At 44.1% G+C, this 24,785-nt stretch overlaps 1 protein-coding gene across 1 annotated transcript; it reads right to left on the bottom strand.

Moving 5' to 3' along the window:
- Nucleotides 1-20,132, bottom strand: LOC124010376 (adhesion G-protein coupled receptor G4-like). Its single transcript, XM_046322762.1, has 28 exons — nt 19,995-20,132; nt 14,277-14,359; nt 13,437-14,063; nt 12,851-12,948; nt 12,683-12,741; nt 12,123-12,177; nt 11,812-11,852; nt 11,564-11,712; nt 9,195-9,731; nt 8,963-9,070; nt 8,698-8,789; nt 8,524-8,591; nt 8,380-8,416; nt 8,104-8,129; nt 6,853-6,995; nt 6,357-6,486; nt 5,378-5,484; nt 4,978-5,182; nt 4,660-4,825; nt 3,837-3,986; nt 3,203-3,322; nt 2,957-3,109; nt 2,729-2,850; nt 2,039-2,307; nt 1,623-1,728; nt 1,228-1,514; nt 876-977; nt 1-757 (listed from the first exon to the last, which is right to left on the bottom strand). The coding sequence occupies exons 2-28, from the start codon at nt 14,350-14,352 to the stop codon at nt 597-599; spliced, it is 4,194 nt and encodes a 1,397-aa protein (XP_046178718.1). The 5' UTR covers nt 14,353-14,359; nt 19,995-20,132; the 3' UTR covers nt 1-596.
- Between the last annotated feature and the right edge of the window lie 4,653 nt (nt 20,133-24,785).

The following is a 24,785-nucleotide window of genomic DNA, read 5'->3' as shown; positions in this document are numbered from 1 at the left end:
TTTACACTTCAAGGTTTTCATTCCTCTTCTTTATTTGCAAAAGATTTTAATTTAACATCATGAAAAGATAAACAGAAACACATTATGGAGAAGAGGAATGCAATTTACCAGATAGAATGCACAAGGTACCAACATATTGATCATTTACTACAACAATAGTCCACTTACAATACACATCATTCATAGAGTTTGTGTCCTTTAATGCACAGAACAGGCAAACACTTAAACCTAGATTATGTTTATCTCCTGAGGAAGTTGAGACTGCACTGCAGAGAGACATACGACAGTGCAATTCAGAATGGACTGAACTCAGGTGTCTGCTATGATGTCCTGAGCTCAAGCTTTTCCCATTGTTTCAGATGAAGGATGTTATAGCACATGTTGTGTAAAGTTCAGTGTCCCTGTCCTGTGAGCCATGCTAGGCCCCCTGGTAGAGCTAGGCCCCTGGTGGAGCTAGGCTAGGCCCCCTGGTGGAGCTAGGCTAGGCCCCCTGGTGGAGCTAGGCTAGGCCCCCTGGTGGCGCTAGGCTAGGCCCCCTGGTGGAGCTAGGCTTCCTGGTGGAGCTAGACTAGGCCCCGTGGTGGAGCTACAGTAGACTAGGCCCCCTGTTGGTAGGGTGTGCCAGAGCTACAGCTAGCTGTAGTGGAGTCATCAGAGATCTTCCTAGAGGAGGTGTTGACAGACTTGACAGATGGAGAGCGGTGCACCAGCTGGTTCTGCTTGGTCTTGCTGCCCATCGTCATGGAGTGGCTCCAATCTAAACCCGGGTCAAAGGTAAAAATGAAGCATCTTCAGGAACACTCTCTATGAACCATATTTACATTTACATTTGAGTCATTTAGCAGACAAACTGCTTGGAGGTCCATCGACTGTACCTGAGTAGTCATTGAGCCTGAATCGGCCACAGCACAGATGGATCCTCCACTGCTTCCTCACATTCTCTTTCATCAGGCAGTGGAACACAAAGATAAAGAACCCTGAAACAAAGACAGAGAGGAGATAATGGGGCTTCTCTCTTTCTATCTCTGTCTCCACCTGCCTGCTTACTTGCCTCTCTCTCTCTCTCTCTCTCTCTGTCTCTCTCTCTCTCTCTCTCCCTCTCCCTCTCTCTCTCTCTCTCTCTCTCTCTCTCTCTCTCTCTCTCTCTCTCTCTCTCTCTCTCTCTCTCTCTCTCTCTCTCTTCCATACCTTCTTGTACAATAGACACTATTATATTGGTCCCCTTACCTTGCAGACTGTTGAGGACTGAGAAGAGGTAGAGCATAGGGACCCTGGCTGGTCCCCAGGTAAAGAAGGCTATTGGCCAGGTGAGACCCAATAGGAAGGTGAGACTGGCCGCTGCTCTAAAATCATGCATGACACAGCGCTTGTTTCCTGTTGCTGCAGGCTTATTGGTCTGCATGTGGCGGATTTGGACCAGAACCACAATGAACACGACCACGTTAAAAACCAGGACCAGCAGCACAAACGACACGACCGTGACGTAGAAGAAAACATTACTCTGCATCCAACAGCTGAGAAAGGGAGAGATGATTAATAACATGGATGTGATGAACTGCCACACACCCCTATCAATAACCTGAATCAGTAACACTGGTCAACTGGCCGTGCAGCACACTCACAATGGCTCAGAGCCCTGTAGAGAGTCAAGGGAGGCCTCAGATAGAACATTGCCATAGGCATCCTTCTCTACGGCCAGGACCATGCTGACAATCACCAGAGGAATGCCTGTGTGGAGACAGAGAACTTTACCTCTTCATTCTATTCCCTCATCAAACATGGTCAGCCAATCCGTTAGATCAGGGCCTGTGTAAACGTTTCAAACACTGACTACAATACAAAAGCGTCGAAAAGGAAAGTAAATCACTGTCGTTTACCTTGAATTGATTGATCTTTTTTTTTATCGACTCAAGGCTCTCAACACATATTAGAATGTTATTCCAAGACAAGCAAATAAAAAAAGATAATTGTAGTCATACAATTCTTGCTCTAAAATATTTTAATACAATTGTCCTTATTTTGCTTCAGACTGCCTTACCCCAGCCGAGGGCGCAGAACTTGTGGATGTAGAGGGGGACATAGACGTTGAAGACCTTGACCAGAGCGAAGTACATGTGGATGGCCTCCAGGCCCATCCAGGCGAATGAGGCTAACAGGAAGTAGTGCAGCGTGGCTGCCGTGCTGATGCAGAGACCGTAGCTGCCGAAGGAGGACAGCCAGGAGTCCAGCAGGAAGACTAGGTTCAGGCCCAGCAGAGCCACAGAAAGGTTGATGAGGATCTTAGATGGGTAGTCGCTACGCAGCTTCCTGTGACGGAGTGGAAGAGAGAGTGAGAGAGTGAGAGAGTGAGAGAGTGTGAGAGAGAGAGAGAGAGAGAGAGAGAGAGAGAGAGAGAGAGAGAGAGAGAGAGAGAGAGAGAGAGAGAGAGAGAGAGAGAGAGAGAGAGAGAGAGAGAGAGAGAGAGAGAGAGAGAGAGAGAGAGAGAATATATATATATATGGGAGATGAATGGAAAGAGGGTGAGAATGAGAAGAATAGTGTGTGTGGCAGATGAAGCACAGGAAGAAATAAGCCAATGACACAGAGAGAAAGGAGGAGTGGAGAATGTGATGTGAAGGGCTACAGAAAAGTAGAGAACATAGTGTGTTGTAATATCACCAAATAGTCTGCCCTGTCTGTCCCATCCATGAATCTGCCTCCTTGACTATCTGTCCAGATGCTGACTTACTCAAAGACCACGTAGGTGAGCAGGCTGATGCCCAGGAAGATGGAGGACACACCACAGCCCAGGTAAGAGATGACCGTCAGGATCTCCTGGTCAGCCTCACCGATAGGAGTCCTGGACACATCCTGTAGGACACCACAGAGGCCAAAGGTCAATAGGAGCCTCATATCAGTCCAGATGCAGTGCACTAATGTCTTTTGTTTCCCTCAGTCGACGACAAACGTGACTCACCAGGAGCACGCCGAAATGGGTCAGGTGGTAGCATTGGCAGGTGGTCTGATAAGCGGAGATACTTGGAAGTGTCTCACAGCCTTTGCTGTCCCATCCACCGCTCCCATTGTTCTTCTGGAAGTCCCAGTACACACACTCCACGTTGTCGTTTTTCTGTTGGGGAAGCAAAGGGTGCAGCTAGTCAGGCTCTAAAGCAGAAACATCATTATGTTCAGTGGTAAGGTGAAGCTATTTTTCATTCCTCACCTCTTTAGGCTTGAGGTGACGAAGTGTCACCACCACGGGATCCCTGAGGTTGCTGACATTGCTGTTGTTGACACTGGCAGACACCACATAACTATTCAGCGTCCAGTTGGTTGCTGGGTCCTGTGAATGATCATAAAACCTTTAACACTGAACTACTGTATGTTTTCTGTAAGCTTCCCTTTGAAATAAGTAAGCCATCCTTCCATAGCTTCCTGCTGTCAAGTGACCACATCACCCTCTAGTGGCCTCATGGGTGGAACGTTATTCATATTGTTCATAATTTCCTAAATTACTTTTAAAAACTTGCTGTTTCTATGTCAAACGTTTAAAAATATATATATTTCAGTTTTCTGTGATATATATTAAGTGTAATATTGGGATGCAAACTCAAAAATATTATACATTTCAACTCTATATCTGACATGGTACAGGTTTCTTCTTTTTTTAAGCCATAACCTTGTGTGTGAGGTGTATACTTTTGTTTCGGAGTAGATTAGTTTAAGACTACCAAGAAACACTCTGTGTGACCATGATTTAGCCCACTGAGGTAAAAGGTTATTAATGAATAATTAACCAAATATCATGATGCACCTCATACGTTGTTAACGACATCAAGTCATTCTTAACCAGGTACCTTGAAAAGCTCTTGTATGCCATAGAAGTGGAACTGAACTCTATTTTTTTTGTTTCCCTGGGGGAAGAAGTTGTGAAGGGACTGCGGAAGGGAGATGGATGCAACTGTGCCATCACAAGGCCGACTCAAGAACGTCTGGTTGACATAGGTCTATAAAAGAAAGTGGTGTACAAATCATCAAAACGCATGTACAATGATTTATTCAAGTGGACATATATAACTACATTTCATCATGGAACTAAAGGTCATTGCACCACAATGAAAACAATGGACACATGTTGGAATAAACAATGTTCTTGTGTCTGTAAATCGTCATATTTTCATTACTATTTGCTGTTTCAGCACAGTTGAAATTAATGCTACAGATGTAGGATCTTAATTTGATCACCCTGTTGCAGGAGAGCTTTTCTGCAGTGCAGGAAATGTAATACTTGGAATGTCCACATAATAATTCACATTTGCTGTTATGCAGGATTATTTATCTTTTCCTTTTTCCATATAACATCTACATGTGTCATATAACATCTACATGTGTCATATAACATCTACATGTGTCACACATTTCTCTGTTCCCTTAAGGACATGTCCTCATTTAAATGGAATAAAAACGGTCCAGTTAATTATGTCATTTATTTTTAGTAGGAAGGGCTCAGTATATCACAGGGAGCAATAAAGAACGGGACATTTATATGGACATATTGACAGGACAGGAAATTGGCTGCGCTGCTGGACCATGGACACTGTATCTCTGTGTTATGATACTCACTGATAGTCAAATCCAGAAAGTGCTTGACCAGACAATAGGGTCATGTTACAATTTTACCTCTGGAACAAGGCCAGTCGAAAACGAGGAGACACCAAACGTGAGGCCCTGGAACTGCTCTGGATCTACGTTGATCATGGAGAGGGCCAGGGAAGGGACGGTCACATTTAGTGACTCCTCGGGGAAATCCATCTGGTCCCCAATGCTGTCTGTGATACCCAGAATTCTGTTGGGAACATGATGGAAAATGTGAGTGACAAATTTGTCATAAAGAACAGCAGAGGAGGAGGAAAATACACAGGTGACATCAGAAAAAAAGGAACAATTACATGAAATCTTGCAACCATATTCCCTCTCCCCATTGCCCCTTCCCCTTACTCATTGGCGACCGCTGACAGGTCAGAATTGGACACCAGGATGTCAGCGACGATGTTGACAATATCTCTGCCGAGCTGAGGGGTCACCGTGCTGACCCACAGAACCTCATCCAGCTTCTGGACCACGGTGGCCAGCTGGGAGTCACTCAGGTCCCCCTCGTCACCCAGGAGGTCCTCAATCATGTCCATCACATCTGCTGAGTTGTCTGGGAGGAAAAGACACAAAGTCCAATGTTATGTAGCACACTGCACTGTGGAATATTTTAATATAATACTACTGAAAAACACAGGCGAAGAGGCTAGGGAAGAACATGCATGCCATAGCTACAGTACAACATAACAAATGACTGTTATTTCACCAAAACCTATTGACTGGTATTTAGACTGCACAGGGCACTTACTTGCTGTGACGGTGACTTTATCCAGATCAGAGATGGTGATTACCGGCTTGCATGCCTTCAGGTTTGGCTTAGCCCATTTGGCTTTCTCAGTCACTCCATCTAACTCACTAAAGGGAAGAAGGGAGCCAGGAGAAAAAAAGAGCTGAAGGTGAAATGAGCAGAAGACGAGAGGACCAGTCTTGGCTTTGTCAGATCTGTTGTCAATAAACAATTTGTTACTATTTAGCATAATTGCACACCTCTTTTTACGATGATTAAAAAAAGATGTTGTGTATTGACGTTTCAGGGAGAAGGGTGGACTACGGAGGCATCATGGGAAACGTAAGTCAAGGGGCTTTCTTTCAATTATAGGTGATGTTCCTTTTCTTTCCCTTCAATGTTCACTTCCTGCAGACAACCTTCCCCTGGTAGGCTAAATAAACATTGGCATAATGTATCACTGCTAGCATAATACACGCTAGGACAATGTCTCACTCTGACACCAGAGGCGTTCCGTCCACCCAATTGAATTGAAGGAAATGGATTCTTGCTCGCACTGAGAGATCCACCAGTGTCATCTCTGTGACTGAGTGATTGTGTGCAGATAGGTAAGAGCGTGTGTGACAGGGTTGCACTGTGTCTAGAAGACATTTGAAGGATCTCTTCGCTGAGCCGTCTCTATGGCAACGGGGGATTTATCCATAGAAATATGATCTTGCCCTTTGACCGTAGTCCCAGCTCTGGTATTGAACAGGTTAAAAGACATATTCTGAATCCTCAGAAAGACGTATAGCGCTAAGATGATTCAGCAAGAAACTGTTTGAATAAAGATAACAAGATCTACCATACCATGGAATATAATGCACATCATCTTACTTCACAGTATCTACTATATAAAACCACCATTTATGGTACTCCCACCATCATCACTACAGCCATGAGATTTCCCGACCCCAATTAACAAGCATTATTGCAAATGTAACGTTAGCTGGGCCTTCACCATTTCCTGGAAGCCCTTGATCCAAGGTTCTTCTCACAGATCATAGTTATTGTCACCTGGACCTCTGTGATTGGCCATTTATACACGCCCCAGAAACTCTCATGGGTGTCCTTAGGACAGCTCCCAGGATCTGGAGAGGGGAAAATAGGTTAATATGTCAGGAACGTTCCGTCCTCCTTTCTCTTTTTCCTCCTTTCCTCATTTCTTTCTTTCTTTTTCTTTTTCTTTTTTTCTCTCTCTCTCTCTCTCTCTCTCTCTCTCTCTCTCTCTCTCTCTCTCTCTCTCTCTCTCTCTCTCTCTCTCTCTCTCTCTCTCTCTCTCTCTCTCTCTCTCTCTCTCTCTCTTTCTTTCTTTCTTCCATGCCTCCCTCTTGGAAGTATGATCTGAGAAAGTATGATTGGTGACAGTAGTTGGGTGGACACCATTCATTCACTCTAAAATAGATCGGAAAATCGAATACAGATGGAGGAAAGGTCAAAGGTCAGCCATACTGTACCTATATGTGAAACGTGGACATCTCTGCGGTCAACCTGGATCTCTTCAGCAACATGGTTCCCAGACAGAAGGTCAGTGATCAGTGTTTGAGTGGTCGTGACATTACGTGCATCAGCATCCTCAACCTGGAAGGTACATCTAAACCTACAGATAAAATGTGGGATGAAAACCCAAAACCAACCTGGTGACCAACCTGGGGCAGAAGGTAGTCTAGTGGTTAGAGCGTTGGGCCAGTAACTGAAATGTTGCTGGATTGAATCCTGAGCTGACAAGATAAACATCTGTTGTTCAGCCTCTGAACAAGGCAGTTAGCCCACTGTTCCCTGGTAGACTGTCATTGTAAATAAGAATTTGTTCTTAACTGATTTGCCTAGTTAAATAAAAGGTGCATTTTAAAAAACAGATTCAGTAAAAAAAATGGTTACTGAAATGTCAACAGCATACTAAAACAAGTTGGGGAAAAACAAAACACAACATGTTGGTATCAATATCTATCAAGTCTACATAACAAAATGGCAACTGTTTTTTGACTTTAAAAAAAAGAATCTCTCACCTTTTTAATCATCTCTTACCTTTTTTATAATCTCTTAACTTTTCTATCATCTCTTTCCATTCTCATCATCTCTTAACTTTTCTATCATCTCTTACCATTCTCATCATCTCTTAACTTTTCTATCATCTCTTACCATTCTTATCATCTCTTACCTTTTTTTATCATCTCTTTCCATTCTTATCATCTCTTAACTTTTCTATCATCTCTTTCCATTCTTATCATCTCTTAACTTTTTTATCATCTCTTTCCATTCTCATCATCTCTTAACTTTTTTATCATCTCTTTCCATTCTCATCATCTCTTACCTTTTTTATCATCTCTTTCCATTCTCATCATCTCTTAACTTTTTTATCATCTCTTTCCATTCTCATCATCTCTTAACTTTTCTATCATCTCTTTCCATTCTTATCATCTTTTTTTTTATCATCTCTTTCCATTCTCATCATCTCTTAACTTTTTATCATCTCTTTCCATTCTCATCATCTCTTAACTTTTTTATCATCTCTTTCCATTCTCATCATCTCTTAACTTTTTTATCATCTCTTTCCATTCTCATCATCTCTTAACTTTTTTATCATCTCTTTCCATTCTCATCATCTCTTAACTTTTTTATCATCTCTTTCCATTCTCATCATCTCTTAACTTTTTTATCATCTCTTACCTTTTTTATCATCTCTTTCCATTCTTATCATCTCTTACCTTTTCTCATGTCCCAGCTCAGCAGTCTAATAGAGAAGACACCACAATGAAATATGCACTATACATCTTACTTAACCAAAAACAATTCATGACTAGTGGGCAATAAATTGTTTACTCATATTGAAAGCAATAAACTTACAGTGTGGTAATAAAGATTATGCTCATTCATTTTCGCAATAGTATAACTGGTTCCTTACTGCTGCGATTATGATTAAATGTAGTTACACCCTAAATCAATTTCCAATGTTGATACAGTCATTTGTAAAACAGCCTCACCATCTCCAGTTCTTGAATCTTTTTAAGATCATTGACTCTACAACAAAAACACAAGGAACGAGCCCCCGTTAAAAGGCACACCTCAGGGTCTTATTTTTCTTATGCTACACAGCATGTCATAATGCAGTTAATGCCAGGACTTACTTAGAAGTCGAGTTTAAAATATTGATGTTTAATACGTTCATCTTGACTTTCCCAAGGTTTCTCTGAACCTGTAACCCAGACAAAAAGACGCTGTGTCGACCGTTAGGCTGAAGAGAATGTTGTTGTACGTTTATCATCCTCCAGTGCCGATGCTGTTGTTGTTGTGTTTCTTACCCACTTCTGAATGGTCTCCCCTGGGTCGTTGCCAGTTACAGTCGTTGTCATATTCAGTTTCACATTAACTCTGTAGAAGGTGGATGCAATGCCTAATAACAGCATAAAAGTGGAAATTGTACATGTGAACAGCCTTCATCTCTCAACCTAGGTCTTACACCTATGGAAAATAAACTTATTTTAGAGCCACTGATATTTTTCTATGACCATGAAGCTTATTTGTAGCGTTAGCAGACAGGTAATCAAATGTGTCATATTGGCTGACCAGGTTTTGTTGAATTGAAGTCTAAAGATTCTCTGGTTGTAGACAGGCCAGTGGGATTTGCAGGCACTCCAATGGATGGTTGGTGTGTTTCTGAAGGAGAGCCAGGGTCTACAGACAAGAAAGGAACCAGCTTCTTTAGAATAGATTGGTGAAAATGGAATGGAAGCCAATTTCAGGTCCTCCTTAGTGCACAGCAGTCCAGCATTTCTATTTTATGAAAGAACTGTGTCACCTGATGCAGTAGTGCTGGTTGGTGAGAAGGTAGTAGTTCTGGTTGGTGAGCCAGTAGTAGTTCTGGTTGGTGAGCCAGCAGTGGTGCTGGTTGGTGAGCCAGCTGTGGTGCTGGTTGGTGAGCCAGCAGTGGTTCTGGTTGGTGAGCCAGTAGTAGTTCTGGTTGGTGGGCCAGCAGTGGTTCTGGTTGGTGAGCCAGCAGTGGTGCTGGTTGGTGAGCCAGTAGTAGTTCTGGTTGGTGGGCCAGCAGTGGTTCTGGTTGGTAAGCCAGCAGTGGTTCTGGTTGGTGTGCCAACAGTGGTGCTGGTTGGTGAGCCAACAGTGGTGCTGGTTGGTGAGCCAGTAGTAGTTCTGGTTGGTGAGCCAGCAGTGGTGCTGGTTGGTGAGCCAGCAGTGGTGCTGGTTGGTAAGCCAGCAGTGGTTCTGGTTGGTGAGCCAGCAGTTGTGCTGGTTGGTGAGCCAGCAGTGGTGCTGGTTGGTGAGCCAGCAGTGGTGTTGGTGTCAGTGGGAGGAGAAGTTGTTGCCTTGGGGAAAGCCCCTATGAGGAATGAGCAAGATATTACACAACAGTGTGCTTAACAGCGTGCGAAAATATGAATGTGCAATCCATTTGAATCCATGTGCATGTGTGGGCATGCTATTTGTAGGTGCATATGTGAATATGTACAGTACCAGTAAAAGGTTTGGACACACCTACTCATTCAAGTGTTTTTCTTTATTTTTTTACTATTTTCTACATTGTAGAATAACGGTGAATACATCAAAACTATGACATAACACATATGGAATCATGTAGTAACCAAAAAAGTGTTAAACAAATCAAAATATATGCTATGTTTGAGATTTTTCAAAGTAGCCACCCTTTTGCCTTGATGACAGCTTTGCACACTCTTGCGCTTTCTCTCAACCAGCTTCATGAGGTAGGCACCTGGAATGCATTTCAATTAACAGTTGTGCATTGTTAAAAGTTAATTTGTGGAATTTCTTTCCTTCTTAATGAGCCAATCAGTTGTGTTGTTACAAGTTAGGGGTGGTTTACAGAAGATAGCCCTATTTGGTAAAAGACCAAGTCCATATTATGGCAAGAACAGCTCAAATAAGCAAAGAGAAATGACAGTCCATCGTTACTTTAAGACATGAAGGTCAGTCAATATGGAACATTTTAAGAACTTTGAAAGTTTCTTCAAGTACAGTTGCAAAAACCATCGAGAGCTATGATGAAACTGGCTCTCATAAGGACCGCCATACCCAGAGTTACCTCTGCTGCTGCAGAGGATACGTTCATTAGTTACCAGCCTCAGAAATTCCAGCCCAAAGAAATACTTCAGAGAGTTCAAGTAACAGGCACATCTCAGCATCAACGGTTCAGAGGAGACTGCTTGAATCAGGACTTCATGGTTGAATTGCTGCAAATAAACCACTACTAAAGGACACCAATAAGCAGAAAATAATTGTTTGGGCCAAGAGGCATGAACAATGGACATAAGACCGGTGGAAATCTGTCTTTTGGACTGATGAGTCTTTGTGAGATGCAGAGTAGGTGAACGGATGATCTCTGCATGTGTGGTTCCCACCATGAAGCATGGAGGAGGAGGTGTGATGGAGCGGGGCTGCTTTGCTGGGGACACTGTCTGTGATTTATTTAGAACAAGTCACACTTAACCTGCATGGCTATAACAGCATTCTGAAGCGATACGACATCCCATCTGGTTTGCGCTTAGTGGGACTATAATTTGTTTTTCAACAGGACAATGACCAAACACACCTCCAGGCTGTGTAGGGCCTATTTGACCAAGATGGAGAGTGATGGTGTGCTGTATCAGATGACCTGGCCTCCACAATCACCCGACCTCAACTCAATTGAGATAGTTTGGGATGAGTTGGACTGCAGAGTGAAGGGAAAGCAGCCAACAATTGCTCAGCATATGTGGGAACTGCTTCAAGACTGTTGGAAAAGCATTCCAGGTGAAGCTGGTTGAGAGAATGCCAAGAGTGTGCAAAGCTGTCATCAAGGCAAAGGGTGGCTACTTTGAAGAATCTCAAATCTCAAATATATTTTCAACACTTTTTTGGTTACTACATGATTCCATATGTGTTTTTCATAGTTTTGATCTCTTCACTATTATTCTATATGCATAAAATATAAAATAGTAAAAATAAACAAAAACGCTTGTACAGCTAGGTGTGTCCAAACTTTTGACTGGTACTGTGTGTGTGTGTGTGTGTGTGTGTGTGTGTGTGTGTGTGTGTGTGTGTGTGTGTGTGTGTGTGTGTGTGTGTGTGTGTGTGTGTGTGTGTGTGTGTGTGTGTGTGTGTGTGTGTGTGTGTGTGTGTGTGTGTGTGTGTGTGTGTGTGTGTGTGTGTACCCACCTATGGGGCGTACACTGAGGCTGCTGGGGTCTGCAATAAGGGTGACTTGGCCAGAGGTGAAGGCTAGACTCAGCTTTCCAAAGATATCATTCTGGGCCGCTCCAACATCAGTCTCAGGACTAACACTCACATAAACCAAACAGCTGACACTATGGAGAGAGACACTACAGTGAAGCAACACAACATCAGACTAGAAACTATAATGTCCATTATGCATCCTCATGCATCCTTATGCATTCTCCTCATACCACTTGTCAGAAGTTGAGTTGAACTCCATTTTTCTTGATTCCTGGAAACAAACACATATTTATGATTTTAGTTCTAACTTGTACGGTCTCTTAATTGCAATTCTTCCACTTTGTTCATGAGTTTACCTTTCCCCTCGTCTGTGACCTGACAAAAGGGTTTACGATGAAAGCCTGTCCGACAGTTTCCTGCCTGTCCTGTTGAATAACAACGTTATCTGGAGCCCTTCAGTGCCTATCAGCACGGTGCTTCTCTGAGGATATTGCAATCCTCGTTATGGAAAATCTAATTGAGGCACTGGACAGTGACGTACCTGAGCTTTCTCTGTGTTTCGCACACTAGGATTATAGCCCACTTGACAGATCTGGCTGTGTGGGAACACAGATAAAACTAGAGATTAGGCTAAGGGGCATGTGTCCACGCAGTGTTCATTTCAATGTTCTAGGTTGCTTCAACACACACATACACACATCATCATATTCACACAAGATGTTGAAAGTCTAGACAGTTTTGTTCTTTATGTTGGTTTCTCATATAGATATGGCTTCGCTATAGTACACTCACATACAAGCACCCACAAACATACACGCACACTTGCACACGCGTACGCACATATGCATGCACACACACACACACACACACACACACACACACACACACACACACACACACACACACACACACACACACACACACACACACACACACACACACACACACACACACACACACACACACACACACACACACACACACACACACACACACACACACACACACACACACACACATACAAAAACACCCTCCACATTCAAGCAATGCTGTACATTATATTCCAATGGACAATTCCGTTCAATTGACACATGAAACTACCTTGGAGATGACACAAAGATGTCACGCACAGAAATGTTCCCAAGAAATATGGTCCCCAGCTGATGGAAAATGACAAATGAGACAAATAGGGTTCATATTCAACTGGGATTGAATATCATGGCACCTTTATGTAATGGAAAAAGCAATCCTTTATCACATTCTTCTTACCCATTTGCGTATGATGTCCTCTGGGGAATTGACAGGCTTGTCAAGAGGGTGCCGTTGTGCTATGACGGCCTTCATTTTAATTTTGAACATTGACCATGCTAAGAAAGGTGACCGAGACAATCCAACCGGAGAAGACAGGGCATTAACCAGATATCCCATTATAGAAATACATACAGATGTTCCCTCACATTAGCTACAGATGATCCCTCACATTACCTACAGATGTTCCCTCACATTACCTACAGATGATCCCTCACATTACCTACAGATGTTCCCTCACATTACCTACAGATGATCCCTCACATTACCTACAGATGTTCCCTCACATTACCTACAGATGTTCCCTCACATTACCTACAGATGTTCCCTCACATTACCTACAGATGTTCCCTCACACATTATATCAAGAGGATGAAATCTCCCTACTTACTCAAAGAATACACATTTTGTCACAATCATGTTTTCCACTTCACTGTATATTTGTTCAGTGGGGCCCTTTGAATAGAATAGAATGGTGTCCAGGGCTGACTTTCTCAATAGGACTTCAAATAGAATACAGTAGAAGACAATAAGTATGGAAGCTAACCACACTGGAGGCTAGTGTCATCTTCAGGTAGGCAGCTCTGGTAGTCCCAGTCACGGGTGTCCCAGCTCACCACGTTCCCATCGGCACAGCTATGGGCCCTCACCTCCTCAGCCGTCTGCTCCCGCCCCCACATCCTGAACAGGCTTATGTCCCCCAGGAAGTTCTTCCCATCCTCAAACTCCATCACCCCATCTACTATGTTATGGGACACCCCCAGGGTCAGGGTGCCATTGTGGGCCAGTTGCCGGGACAGGCTGGCGTTAACGTGGGCGTCCAGGCGACTGCTCCCATTGATGTAGAGTCTGAGCCTCTCGGAGTTGCTGGACCAGGTGAGGCAGACGTTTTGCCAGTGTTCCAGGGGCAGGTCCTCTGGTACCGACCACTCATGCCCAAACAGCCATGCCACCAGGAGCCCTCCCCGGCCTGCAAGCCCCAGCTCTACCTGCCTGTTGCCAGGCGCCTTGTACACAAAGCCGGTCCACTCAGGCGTCGCGATCTTCCGGCACAGGTGCACACACACACTGAGCTCTTCCAGGAGGGGCATTACACACTCCTTACTCAGCTGCCACATACATGGACGGCCCAAGAACACCGCCTTCTTACCCCACAGGCTGGGGCTCTGGGAGCCTGGCACAAAACACAGAACCAACGTCACACAATGACATTGGACATTTTGGGGACAATTGGACAAAACCTCCTCTAGTGGAGTTCACTCTTCAGCCATAATGCATTCTACTGACACTACATTTACACTAGCGTTTATACAATTGCTTCATAATCACTTCATTAAATATTTGTATATGACCAATACAATTTGATTTGATTTATTTATGGCCATACCGGAATATGGAAGACAGGTGGTTGCCAGTACCCACAAACACACGGTTATGAAACAGGGCCTCCTGGCAGAATCCATCACCAGTCTAAAACAAAAGATGAATATCTCTCCATGTAAATATCATGTCAGAAAATGGGGAACAATGAAGTCTATCTGCAAATAGAACCGTTATCAGACAACAGTACAATATGCAGTACCAGTCAAAAGTTTGGACACACCTACTCATTCAAGGGTTTTTCTTTATTTTACTATTTTCTACATTGTAGAATAATTGTGAATACATCAAAACTATTAAATGGAATCATGTAGTAATCAAAAAAGTGTTAAACACATCAAAATATATTTTATATTTTACATTCTCCAATGTAGCCAATCTTTGCCTTGATGACAGCTTTGCACACTCTTGGTGTTCTCTACCAGCTTCACCTGGAACGCTTTTCCAACAATCTTGAAGGAGTTCCCACATATGCTGAGCACTTGTCGGCTGCTTTCCTTCACTCTATGGTCCAAATCATCCCAAACCATCTCAATTGGGTTGAGGTTGGGTGATTGTGGAGGCCAGGTCATCTGATGCATCACTCCATCACTCCCCTTCTTGGTCAAATAGCCCTTTCGTCCTCCATACTTCACGGTGGGAACCACAAAAGCAGAGATCATCCATTCACCTACTCTGTGTCTCTCAAAGACATGGCGGTTGGAACCAAAATCTGAAAGTTGGACTCATCAGACCAAAAGATAGATTTCCACCGGTCTAATGTCCATTGGTCGTTTTGGCCCAAGCAAGACTCTTCTTTTTATTGGTGTCCTTTAGTAGTGGTTTCTTTGCAGCAATTAGACCATGAAGGCCTGATTCACCCAGTCTCCCCTGAACAGTTGATGTTGAGATGTGTCTGTTACTTGAACTATGTGAAGCATTTATTTGGGCTGCAATCTGAGGTGCAGTTAACTTTAATGAACGTATCCTCTGCAGCAGAGGTAACTCTGGGTCTTCCTTTCCTGTGGCGGTCCTCATGAGAACCAGTTAACTCTAATGAACGTATCCTCTGCAGCAGAGGTAACTCTGGGTCTTCCTTTCCTGTGGCGGTCCTCATGAGAACCAGTTAACTCTAATGAACGTATCCTCTGGAGCAGAGGTAACTCTGGGTCTTCCTTTCCTGTGGCGTTCCTCATGAGAACCAGTTAACTCTAATGAACGTATCCTCTGGAGCAGAGGTAACTCTGGGTCTTCCTTTCCTGTGGCGGTCCTCATGAGAACCAGTTAACTCTAATGAACGTATCCTCTGGAGCAGAGGTAACTCTGGGTCTTCCTTTCCTGTGGCGTTCCTCATGAGAACCAGTTAACTCTAATGAACGTATCCTCTGCAGCAGATGTCATGCAGGTGAATGAGGACCCAAAAGCGACTTGGCGAAAACAGAGTCTTTAATCCAGTAAAGTAATTCTACAAACATAACACATAATTCCACTCGTAATGATGAGAACAGACTGGAGACTCGATCAAGAACTGCAGGTTGCCTCGGGAAGGCACTTGAACCTAGCAGACTCAGACACCTGCTCTCCACGCAGCATCTGAGGGAAACACGACACGACAGGGCGATACACAGACACAGCACGGTGAACAATAGACAAGGATCCGACAGGACAGGAACGGAAAACAAGGGAAGAAATAGGGACTCTAATCAGGGGAAAAGATAAGGAACAGGTGTGGGAAGACTAAATGATTGATTAGGGGAATAGGAACAGCTGGGAGCAGGAACGGAACGATAGAGAGAAGAGCGAGAGGAAGGGAGAGAGAAAAAGAGGAGAACAAACCTAAAAAGACCAGCAGGGGGAAAACGAAGAGGGAAAAGCAAAATGACAAGACAAAATAAGACAAAACATGACAGTACCCCCCCACTCACCGAGCGCCTCCTGGCGCTCTCGAGGAGGAACACTGGCGGCAACGGAGGAAATCATAGATCAAACGGTCCAGCACGTCCCGAGAAAGAACCCAACTCCTCTCCTCAGGACCGTAACGAAAAACGATAAAAAGGGAAACTAGGGTACTACTCTAAAAAAAAAAAAAAATGAGACACGGGTAGAGAACTGAAAGCTTTAGAGCAAACAGGACCAAACAGGCCAGGAGAGTAACAACTAGGGACAGACTGAGACACAGCAAGGGCAGGAACAAGAACAAGAGAGATGCGATGGCAGGGAACAGACTGAGACCCAGCAAGACCAGGAGCAGAAGCAGAAAAAAAATTACCAGACTTCTTCTGCGCGCAGTCTGAACACGCAGCCACGAAACGGCGCGTGTCACGCTCCTGAGTAGGCCACCAAAACCGCTGGCGAATAGAAGCAAGCGTACCCCGAACGCCGGGATGGCCAGCTAACTTGGCAGAGTGAGCCCACTGAAGAACAGCCAGACGAGTAGAAACAGGAACGAAAAGAAGGTTACTAGGACAAGCGCGCGGCGACGCAGTGTGCGTGAGTGCTTGCTTAACCTGTCTCTCAATTCCCCAGACAGTCAACCCGACAACACGCCCAACAGGAAGGATCCCCTCGGGATTGGTAGAAGCCACAGAAGAACTAAAGAGACGGGATAAAGCATGAGGCTTGGTGTTCTTAGTACCCGGGCAAAAAGAAATAACGAACTCGAAACGAGCGAAAAACAACGCCCAACGAGCATGACGCGCATTCAGTCGTTTGGCATAACGGATGTACTCAAGGTTCCTTTGGTCAGTCCAAACGACAAAAGGAACGGTCGCCCCCTCCAACCACTGTCGCCATTTGCCTAGGGCTAAACGGATGGCGAGCAGTTCGCGGTTAGCCACATCATAGTTACGTTCCGACGGTGACAGGCGATGAGAAAAATACGCACAAGGGTGGACCCCATCGTCAGTATCGGAGCGCTGGGACAGAATGGCTCCCACGCCCACCCCCGACGCGTCAACCTCAACAATAAACTGTTTAGTGACGTCAGGTGCAACAAGGATAGGAGCGGATGCAAAACGCTTCTTAAAGAGATCAGAACAACAATCATACGACCGGTGAGGAGGAAGGGAGTTGGTTCTGGACCGACTGAAGACCGTGCGCAGACCATGATATTCCTCCGGCACTCCTGTCAAATCACCAGGTTCCTCCTGAGAAGAGGGGACAGAACAAACAGGAGAAATAGCAGACATTAAACACTTCACATGACAAGAAACGTTCCAGGAAAGGATAGAATTACTAGACCAATCAAAAGAAGGATTATGACACACTAGCCAGGGATGACCCAAAACAACAGGTGTAAAAGGTGAACAAAAAATCAAAAAGAAATGGTCTCACTATGGTTACCAGATACAGTGAGGGTTAAAGGTAGTGTTTCACATAATATACTGGGGAGAGGACTACCATCCAAGGCAAACATGACCGTGGGCTCCCTAACTGTCTGAGAGGAATGTCATGTTCCCGCGCCCAGGCTTCGTCCATAAAACAGCCCTCTGCCCCAGAGTCTATTAATGCACTGCAGGAAGCTGCCGATCCGGTCCAGCGTAGATGGACCGGTAAAGTAGTACATGTACTTGACGGAGAGGACCGTCTAGTAGCGCTTATCAGTCGCCCTCCGCTTACTGATGAGCTCTGGCCTTTAACTGGACATGAAATGACAAAATGACCAGCGGAACCGCAATAGAGACAGAGGCGGTTGGTGATTCTCCGTTCCCTCTCCTTAGTCGAGATGCGAATACCCCCAGCTGCATGGGCTCAACACCTGAGTCAGTGGGGAAAGACGGTAGTGTCGGAGAGAGGGGAGACACAGTTAACGCGAGCTCTCTTCTATGAGCTCGGTGACGAAGATCTACCCGTCGTTCAATGCGAATAGCGAGTTCAATCAAAGAATCCACGCTGGATGGAACCTCCCGAGAGAGAATCTCATCCTTAACCTTAGCGTGGAGTCCCTCCAGAAAACGAGCGAGCAACGCCTGCTCGTTCCAGTTACTGGAGGCAGCAAGAGTGCGAAACTCTATAGAGTAATCCGTTATGGATCGATTACCTTGACATAGGGAAGACAGGGACCAGGAAGCTTCTTTCCCAAAAACTGAGCGATCAAAAACCCTTATCATCTCCTCTTTAAAGTTCAGATAATTGTTAGTACACTCAGCGCTTGCCTCCCAGATAGCTGTGCCCCACTGCCGAGCCCGACCAGTAAGGAGTGATATGACGTAGGCAATCCGAGCTCTCTCTCTTGAGTATGTGTTGGGTTGGAGAGAGAACACGATATCACACTGGGTGAGAAAGGAGCGGCACTCAGTGGGCTGCCCAGAATAACATGGTGGGTTATTAACCCTAGGTTCCGGAGGCTCGGAAGAACCGGAAGTAGCTGGTGACACGAGACGAAGACTCTGATACTGTCCTGAGAGGTCGGAGACCTGAGCGGCCAGGGTCTCAACGGCATGCCGAGCAGCAGACAATTCCTGCTCGTGTCTGCCGAGCATCGCTCCCTGGAACTCGAGAGTAGAGTAGAGAGAATCCATAGTCGCTGGGTCCATTCTTGGTCGGATCCTTCTGTCATGCAGGTGAATGAGGACCCAAAAGCGACTTGGCGAAAACAGAGTCTTTAATCCAGTAAAGTAATTCTACAAACATAAGACATAATTCCACTCGTAATGACGAGAACAGACTGGAGACTCGATCAAGAACTGCAGGTTGCCTCGGGAAGGCACTTGAACCTAGCAGACTCAGACACCTGCTCTCCACGCAGCATCTGAGGGAAACACGACACGACAGGGCGATACACAGACACAGCACGGTGAACAATAGACAAGGATCCGACAGGACAGGAACGGAAAACAAGGGAAGAAATAGGGACTCTAATCAGGGGAAAAGATAAGGAACAGGTGTGGGAAGACTAAATGATTGATTAGGGGAATAGGAACAGCTGGGAGCAGGAACGGAACGATAGAGAGAAGAGAGAGAGGAAGGGAGAGAGAAAAAGAGGAGAACGAACCTAAAAAGACCAGCAGGGGGAAAACGAAGAGGGAAAAGCAAAATGACAAGACAAAATAAGACAAAACATGACAGCAGAGGTAACTTTGGGTCTTCCTTTCCTGTGGCGTTCCTCATGAGAACCAGTTAACTCTAATGAACGTATCCTCTGCAGCAGAGGTAACTCTGGGTCTTCCTTTCCTGTGTCGGTCCTCATGAGAACCAGATCCATCATAGCACTTGATGTTTTTTGCGACTGCACTTGAAGAAACTTTCAAACTTCTTGAAATTTTCCAGATTGACTGACCTTCATGTCTTTATTCATTTTTTATTAACCCCTCCACCACCCCCCCCCTCTTCGGAGGACAAATATCTTTAATTTTTTTAAACATATTTTTTGCAACATATATATTGCTTATTTGAGATGTTCTTGCCATACTATGGACTTGGTATTTTACCAAATAGGGCTCTCTTCTGTATTACCACCCTTACCTTGTGATTGGTTTAAATGAATTAAGAAGGAAATAAATTCCACAAATGTACTTTTAACGAGGCACACCTGTTAATTGAAATGCATACCAGGTGACTATCTTTTTTGATTACTACATGATTCCTTTTGTGCCATTTCACAGTTTTGATGTCTTTACTATTAATCTACAATGTAGAAAAATGGTAAATGGTAAAAATTGTTTTAAAACATTAAGAAAAACCCTGGAATGAGTAGGTGTGTCCAAACTTGACTGGTACTGTACATGCAAACAAAACTATGACTTACCTGTGTCATCCCCCAGTCCAAAAAGCAATGTCCTTAGACAGTTAAAACAAGCAAATTAGAATTGAATAAACTGTCTCTTACATGTCTATAACGCCAAATGGAAGGTTAAGAGAAAAGGTTGACCTCCTGGGATAATAGTCTTTGTTGAATGAGGGAGACTACAATGTCTTCCTCTTTAAGAAGACCTCCACGCCCTCTCCTTTTGTATCCTGGCTTACTCATTAATCAGACACAGAGCAATAAACATAACTAAGGCAACAGAGGGCAGATTGACCATGATATCTACAACTTTAGTTCTTCAAATATGGAAATAGGTATATATAAATTCTACCCAATTTAGAATTCTACTAAATGTATGTGAAAGGCTTTGGGTGAATGGTTTTGGATGATTTACTTGGTCCTGTCACTATATTCTGACTATAACACATGTTCCTGTTGATTGGTATGGAGCTAACAGACAGACATGTCCAGAGAATCAGTAAGGAGTGTTGGGAAACTGACTGATGCCTTGACATCTTACACAATGTGTGTTTCTAATCCTGGGTGCTGATTGGTTAAAACCGCATTCCAGACGGTGTCTATTCCACAAGTTACCACCTGCTAAACCTATGACCTTAAAATGCCTATTTACTCTGTTCCATCTGACTGCGCAATCCACTGTCTCATCAACTCAGCCAGGCAATTTCTATACTAGATCTACATTGTAAAAAACCTCTAGAGATTATCTACCATTTCTTTTAGATTAGCATTTGGTTGTCAACAGCGGAGATTTGTAATAACCTTGCTCTCTGTATCGCTGAAATTTGCAGCATTGCTTCAGTATTGAAATTTGATCTCCGCTAGCATGTCGTGGTACACACCTTCCACGTCCATCATTATTCTCCATAGAACGCAAAAGCCTCTTGTTGATCATCCCTTATGTAATGTACAGAACGTCTGCGTTTATCTCTTACTTATCTAGTCACTTTGCCCTACTATAACTAAATACAGTGCCTTCGGGAAGTATTCAGACCCCTTGACTTTTTCCACATTTTGTTACGTTACAGCCTTTTTCTAAAATGGATCAAATAAAAACAAATCTTCAGCAATCTACACACACAAAAACAGTTTTTTAGAAATGTTTGCAAATGTATTAAAAATACCTTATTTCAACAAGTATTCAGTCCCTTTGCTATGAGACTCAAAATCAAAGTCAGGTGCATCATGTTTTCATTGATCATCCTTGAGATGTTTCTACAACTTGATTGGAGTCCACCTGTGGTCAATTCAATTGGCCCACACCTGTCTATATAAGGTCCTACAGTTGACAGTGGATGTCAGAGCAAAAACTAAACCATGAGGTCGAAGGAACTGTCCGTAGAGCTTCGAGATAGGATTGTGTCGAGGCACATATTTGGGGAAGGGTACCAAAATATTTCTGCAGCATTGAAGGTCCCCTCGAACACAGAGGCCTCCATCATTCTTAAATGGAAGAAGTTTGGAATCACCAAGACTCTAACCAGAGCTGGCTGCCCGGCCAAACTGAGTATTTGGGGGAGAAGGGCCTTGGTTAGGGAGGTGACCAAGAACCCGATGGTCACTGTGATAGAGTTCCAGAGGTTCTCTGTGGAGATGGGAGAACCTTCCAGACAGACAACCATCTCAGCAGCACTCCACCAATCAGGCCTTTATGGTAGAGTGGCCAGACGGAAGCCACTCCTCAGTAAAAGGCACATGACAGCCTGCTAAGTGTTTACCAAAAGGCACCTAAAGGACTCTCAGACCATAAGAACAAGATTCTCTGGTCTGATGAAACCTGAATACCAAGCCTTACGTGTGGAGGAAACCTGGCACCATCCCTACGGTGAAGCATGGTGGTGGCAGAATCATGCTGTGGGGATGTTTTTCAGCGGCAGGGACTGGGAGACTAGTCAATAGAGGCATGGGTGAACGGAGCAAAGTACAGAGAGATCCTTGATGGAAACCTGCTCCAAAGCTCTCAGGACCTCAGACTGGGGAAAAGGTTCACCTTCCAACAGGACAACAACCCTAAGCATACAGCCAAGACAACACAGGAGTCAAATTTTATTTGTCACATGCTGTCACGTTTGTTGAATGGAGGAGACCAAGGTGCAGCGTGATGTGAATACATTCTTCTTATTTAATGAAACGAAGAACACTTAAACTTACACAACAACTGTGATGCTATATATATGCTAAATGCAGCCACAGGCAACTAACACATAAACAATAACCCACAGAGAACCTAAGGAATATGGCTGCCTAAATATGGTTCCCAATCAGAGACAATGATAAACAGCTGCCTAATTGAGAACCAATCTAGGCAACCATAGACATACATAACACCTAGACAAGTAAACACCCCCATAAACATACAAAACCCCTAGACAAGACCAAAACACATAAATCACCCTTGTCACACCCTGACCTAACCAAAATAATAAAGAAAACAAAGAATACTAAGGTCAGGGCGTGACACATGCGCCGAATACAACAGGTGAAATGCTTACTTACTACAAGCCCTTGACCAACAATGCAGTTTTAAGGAAAATACATAAAAAAAATAAGAAATAAAGTAACAAATAATTAAAGAGCAGCAGTATCAAGCAATAGTGAGGCTTTTGAAGCAACATCTCAAGACATCGGTCAGGTAGTCAGTCAGTCAGGAAGTTAAAGCTTGACCCCAAGTATACTTCCAAAGTTGAGGCAAAATGGCTTAAGGACAACAAAGTCAAGGTATTGGAGCGGCCATCACAAAGCCCTGACCTCAATCCCATAGAGAATTTGTGGGCAGAACTGAAAATCGTGTGCGAGCAAGGAGGCCTTCAAAACTGATTCAGTTACACCAGGAGGAATGGTCTAAAATTCACCCAACTTATTGTGGGAAGCTTGTGGCAGGCTACCTGACACGTTTGACCCAAGATAAACAATTTAAAGGCAATGCTACTAAATACTAATTGATTGTATGTAAACTTCCGACCCTCTTGGAATGTGATGAAATAAATAAAAGCTGAAATAAATAATTCTCTCTACTATTATTCTGACATTTCACGTTCTTAATAAAGTGGTGATCCTAACTGACCTAAGACAGGGAATGTTTACTAGGATTAAATGTCAGGAATTGTGAAAAACTGAGTTTAAATGTATTTGGCTAAGATGTATGTAAACTTCCGATTTCAACTGTACATGTGGGTAGAATTATTAAAGTCACTTATGCATAGATAATAACAGAGAGTAGCAGCAGCGTAAAGGGGGGGGGCAATGCAAATAGTCTGGGTAGTCATATGATTAGATGTTCAGGAGTCTTATGGCTTGGGGGTAGAAGCTGTTTAGAAGCCTCTTGGACCTAGACTTGGCGCTCCGGTACCGCTTTCCGTGTGGTAGCAGAGAGATCAGTCTATGACTAGGGTGGCTGGAGTCTTTGACCATTTTTAGGGCCTTCCTCTGACACCGCCTGGTATAGAGGTTCCATATGGCAGGAAGCTTGGCCCCAGTGATGTACTCTGTAGTGCCTTTAGGTCGGAGGCCGAGCAGTTGCCATACCAGGCAGTGACGCGACCAGTCAGGATGCTCTCGATGGGACCCATAAGGTTTTTTTTTTTTATTTTTTATTTTATTTTTTTAACCTTTATTTTACTAGGCAAGTCAGTTAAGAACAAATTCTTATTTTCAATGATGGCCTAGGAACAGTGGGTTAACTGCCTGTTCAGGGGCAGAACGACAGAATTGTACCTTGTCAGCTCTGGGATTCGAACTTGCAACCTTTCGGTTACTAGTCCAACGCTCTAACCACTAGGCTACCCTGCCATTTGAGTGAGAACACACTGGGAATAAGCATACGGGGAATTAAGCATGATTATTGTTGTTCTTTTTAATACTGGCTCTTCTTCTTCTTTGGTGTTTATGGTAGTGTGCAAACCAACGTTAAGGTGCATTAATGCCACCTACCTGGCATAAGTGTGATAGAGACTGGACTTTGGATATAACCGAAATTCTGAAATCAAATCAATATTGGCTTCAATGTAATTCATTATGAATTCACCTGTCATTGACAGAATGATTGTGACATTTTTGTCAAAAATACAAGTTGAAACCCCTAGAGCAGGGATATTCAACACTTTCCTGTCTTCCACATCTAGCAGCCAAGACTGCAGGACCACGGAGGGTCTGTCTATGGAGCCAGTGTTTCTGCATCTCTGCTGTGTTATGTTGTGGGGGCATTTCACCGTAGAGTTATGCCAATGAATGGTTTGTGTGTGTTGTGTTTCTCCACAGGCATCTTGTCTGCTGGCACTGTCTGAGTTCAGCTATAATCAGACACAGTTTCTGCACTTTAATGGCAGTTATGTGGCCTGTCCTGTCTGTGGACCTGAAAACAGACGTAACAAATAGAGTTACTCTGTCTGTCTGTCTGTCTGTCTGTCTGTCTGTCTGTCTGTCTGTCTGTCTGTCTGTCTGTCTGTCTGTCTGTCTGTCTGTCTGTCTGTCTGTCTGTCTGTCTGTCTGTCTGTCTGTCTGTCTGTCTGTCTGTCTGTCTGTCTGTCTGTCTGTCTGTCTGTCTGCCTGCCTGCCTGCCTGCCTGCCTGCCTGCCTGTAGACCTGATAACAGACGTAACAAATAGAGTTACTCTGTCTGTCTGTCTGTCTGTCTGTCTGTCTGTCTGTCTGTCTGTCTGTCTGTCTGTCTGTCTGTCTGTCTGTCTGTCTGTCTGTCTGTCTGTCTGTCTGTCTGTCTGTCTGTCTGTCTGTCTGTCTGTCTGTCTGTCTGTCTGTATATCTGTTAACCTGTCC

This window comes from Oncorhynchus gorbuscha, linkage group LG23 (assembly GCF_021184085.1).
Source record: "Oncorhynchus gorbuscha isolate QuinsamMale2020 ecotype Even-year linkage group LG23, OgorEven_v1.0, whole genome shotgun sequence".
In the NCBI taxonomy this organism is placed as follows: Eukaryota; Metazoa; Chordata; class Actinopteri; order Salmoniformes; family Salmonidae; genus Oncorhynchus; species Oncorhynchus gorbuscha.
The sequence above is the reverse complement of the archived record's forward strand: the minus strand, read 5'-3'. Positions and strand labels throughout refer to the sequence as shown.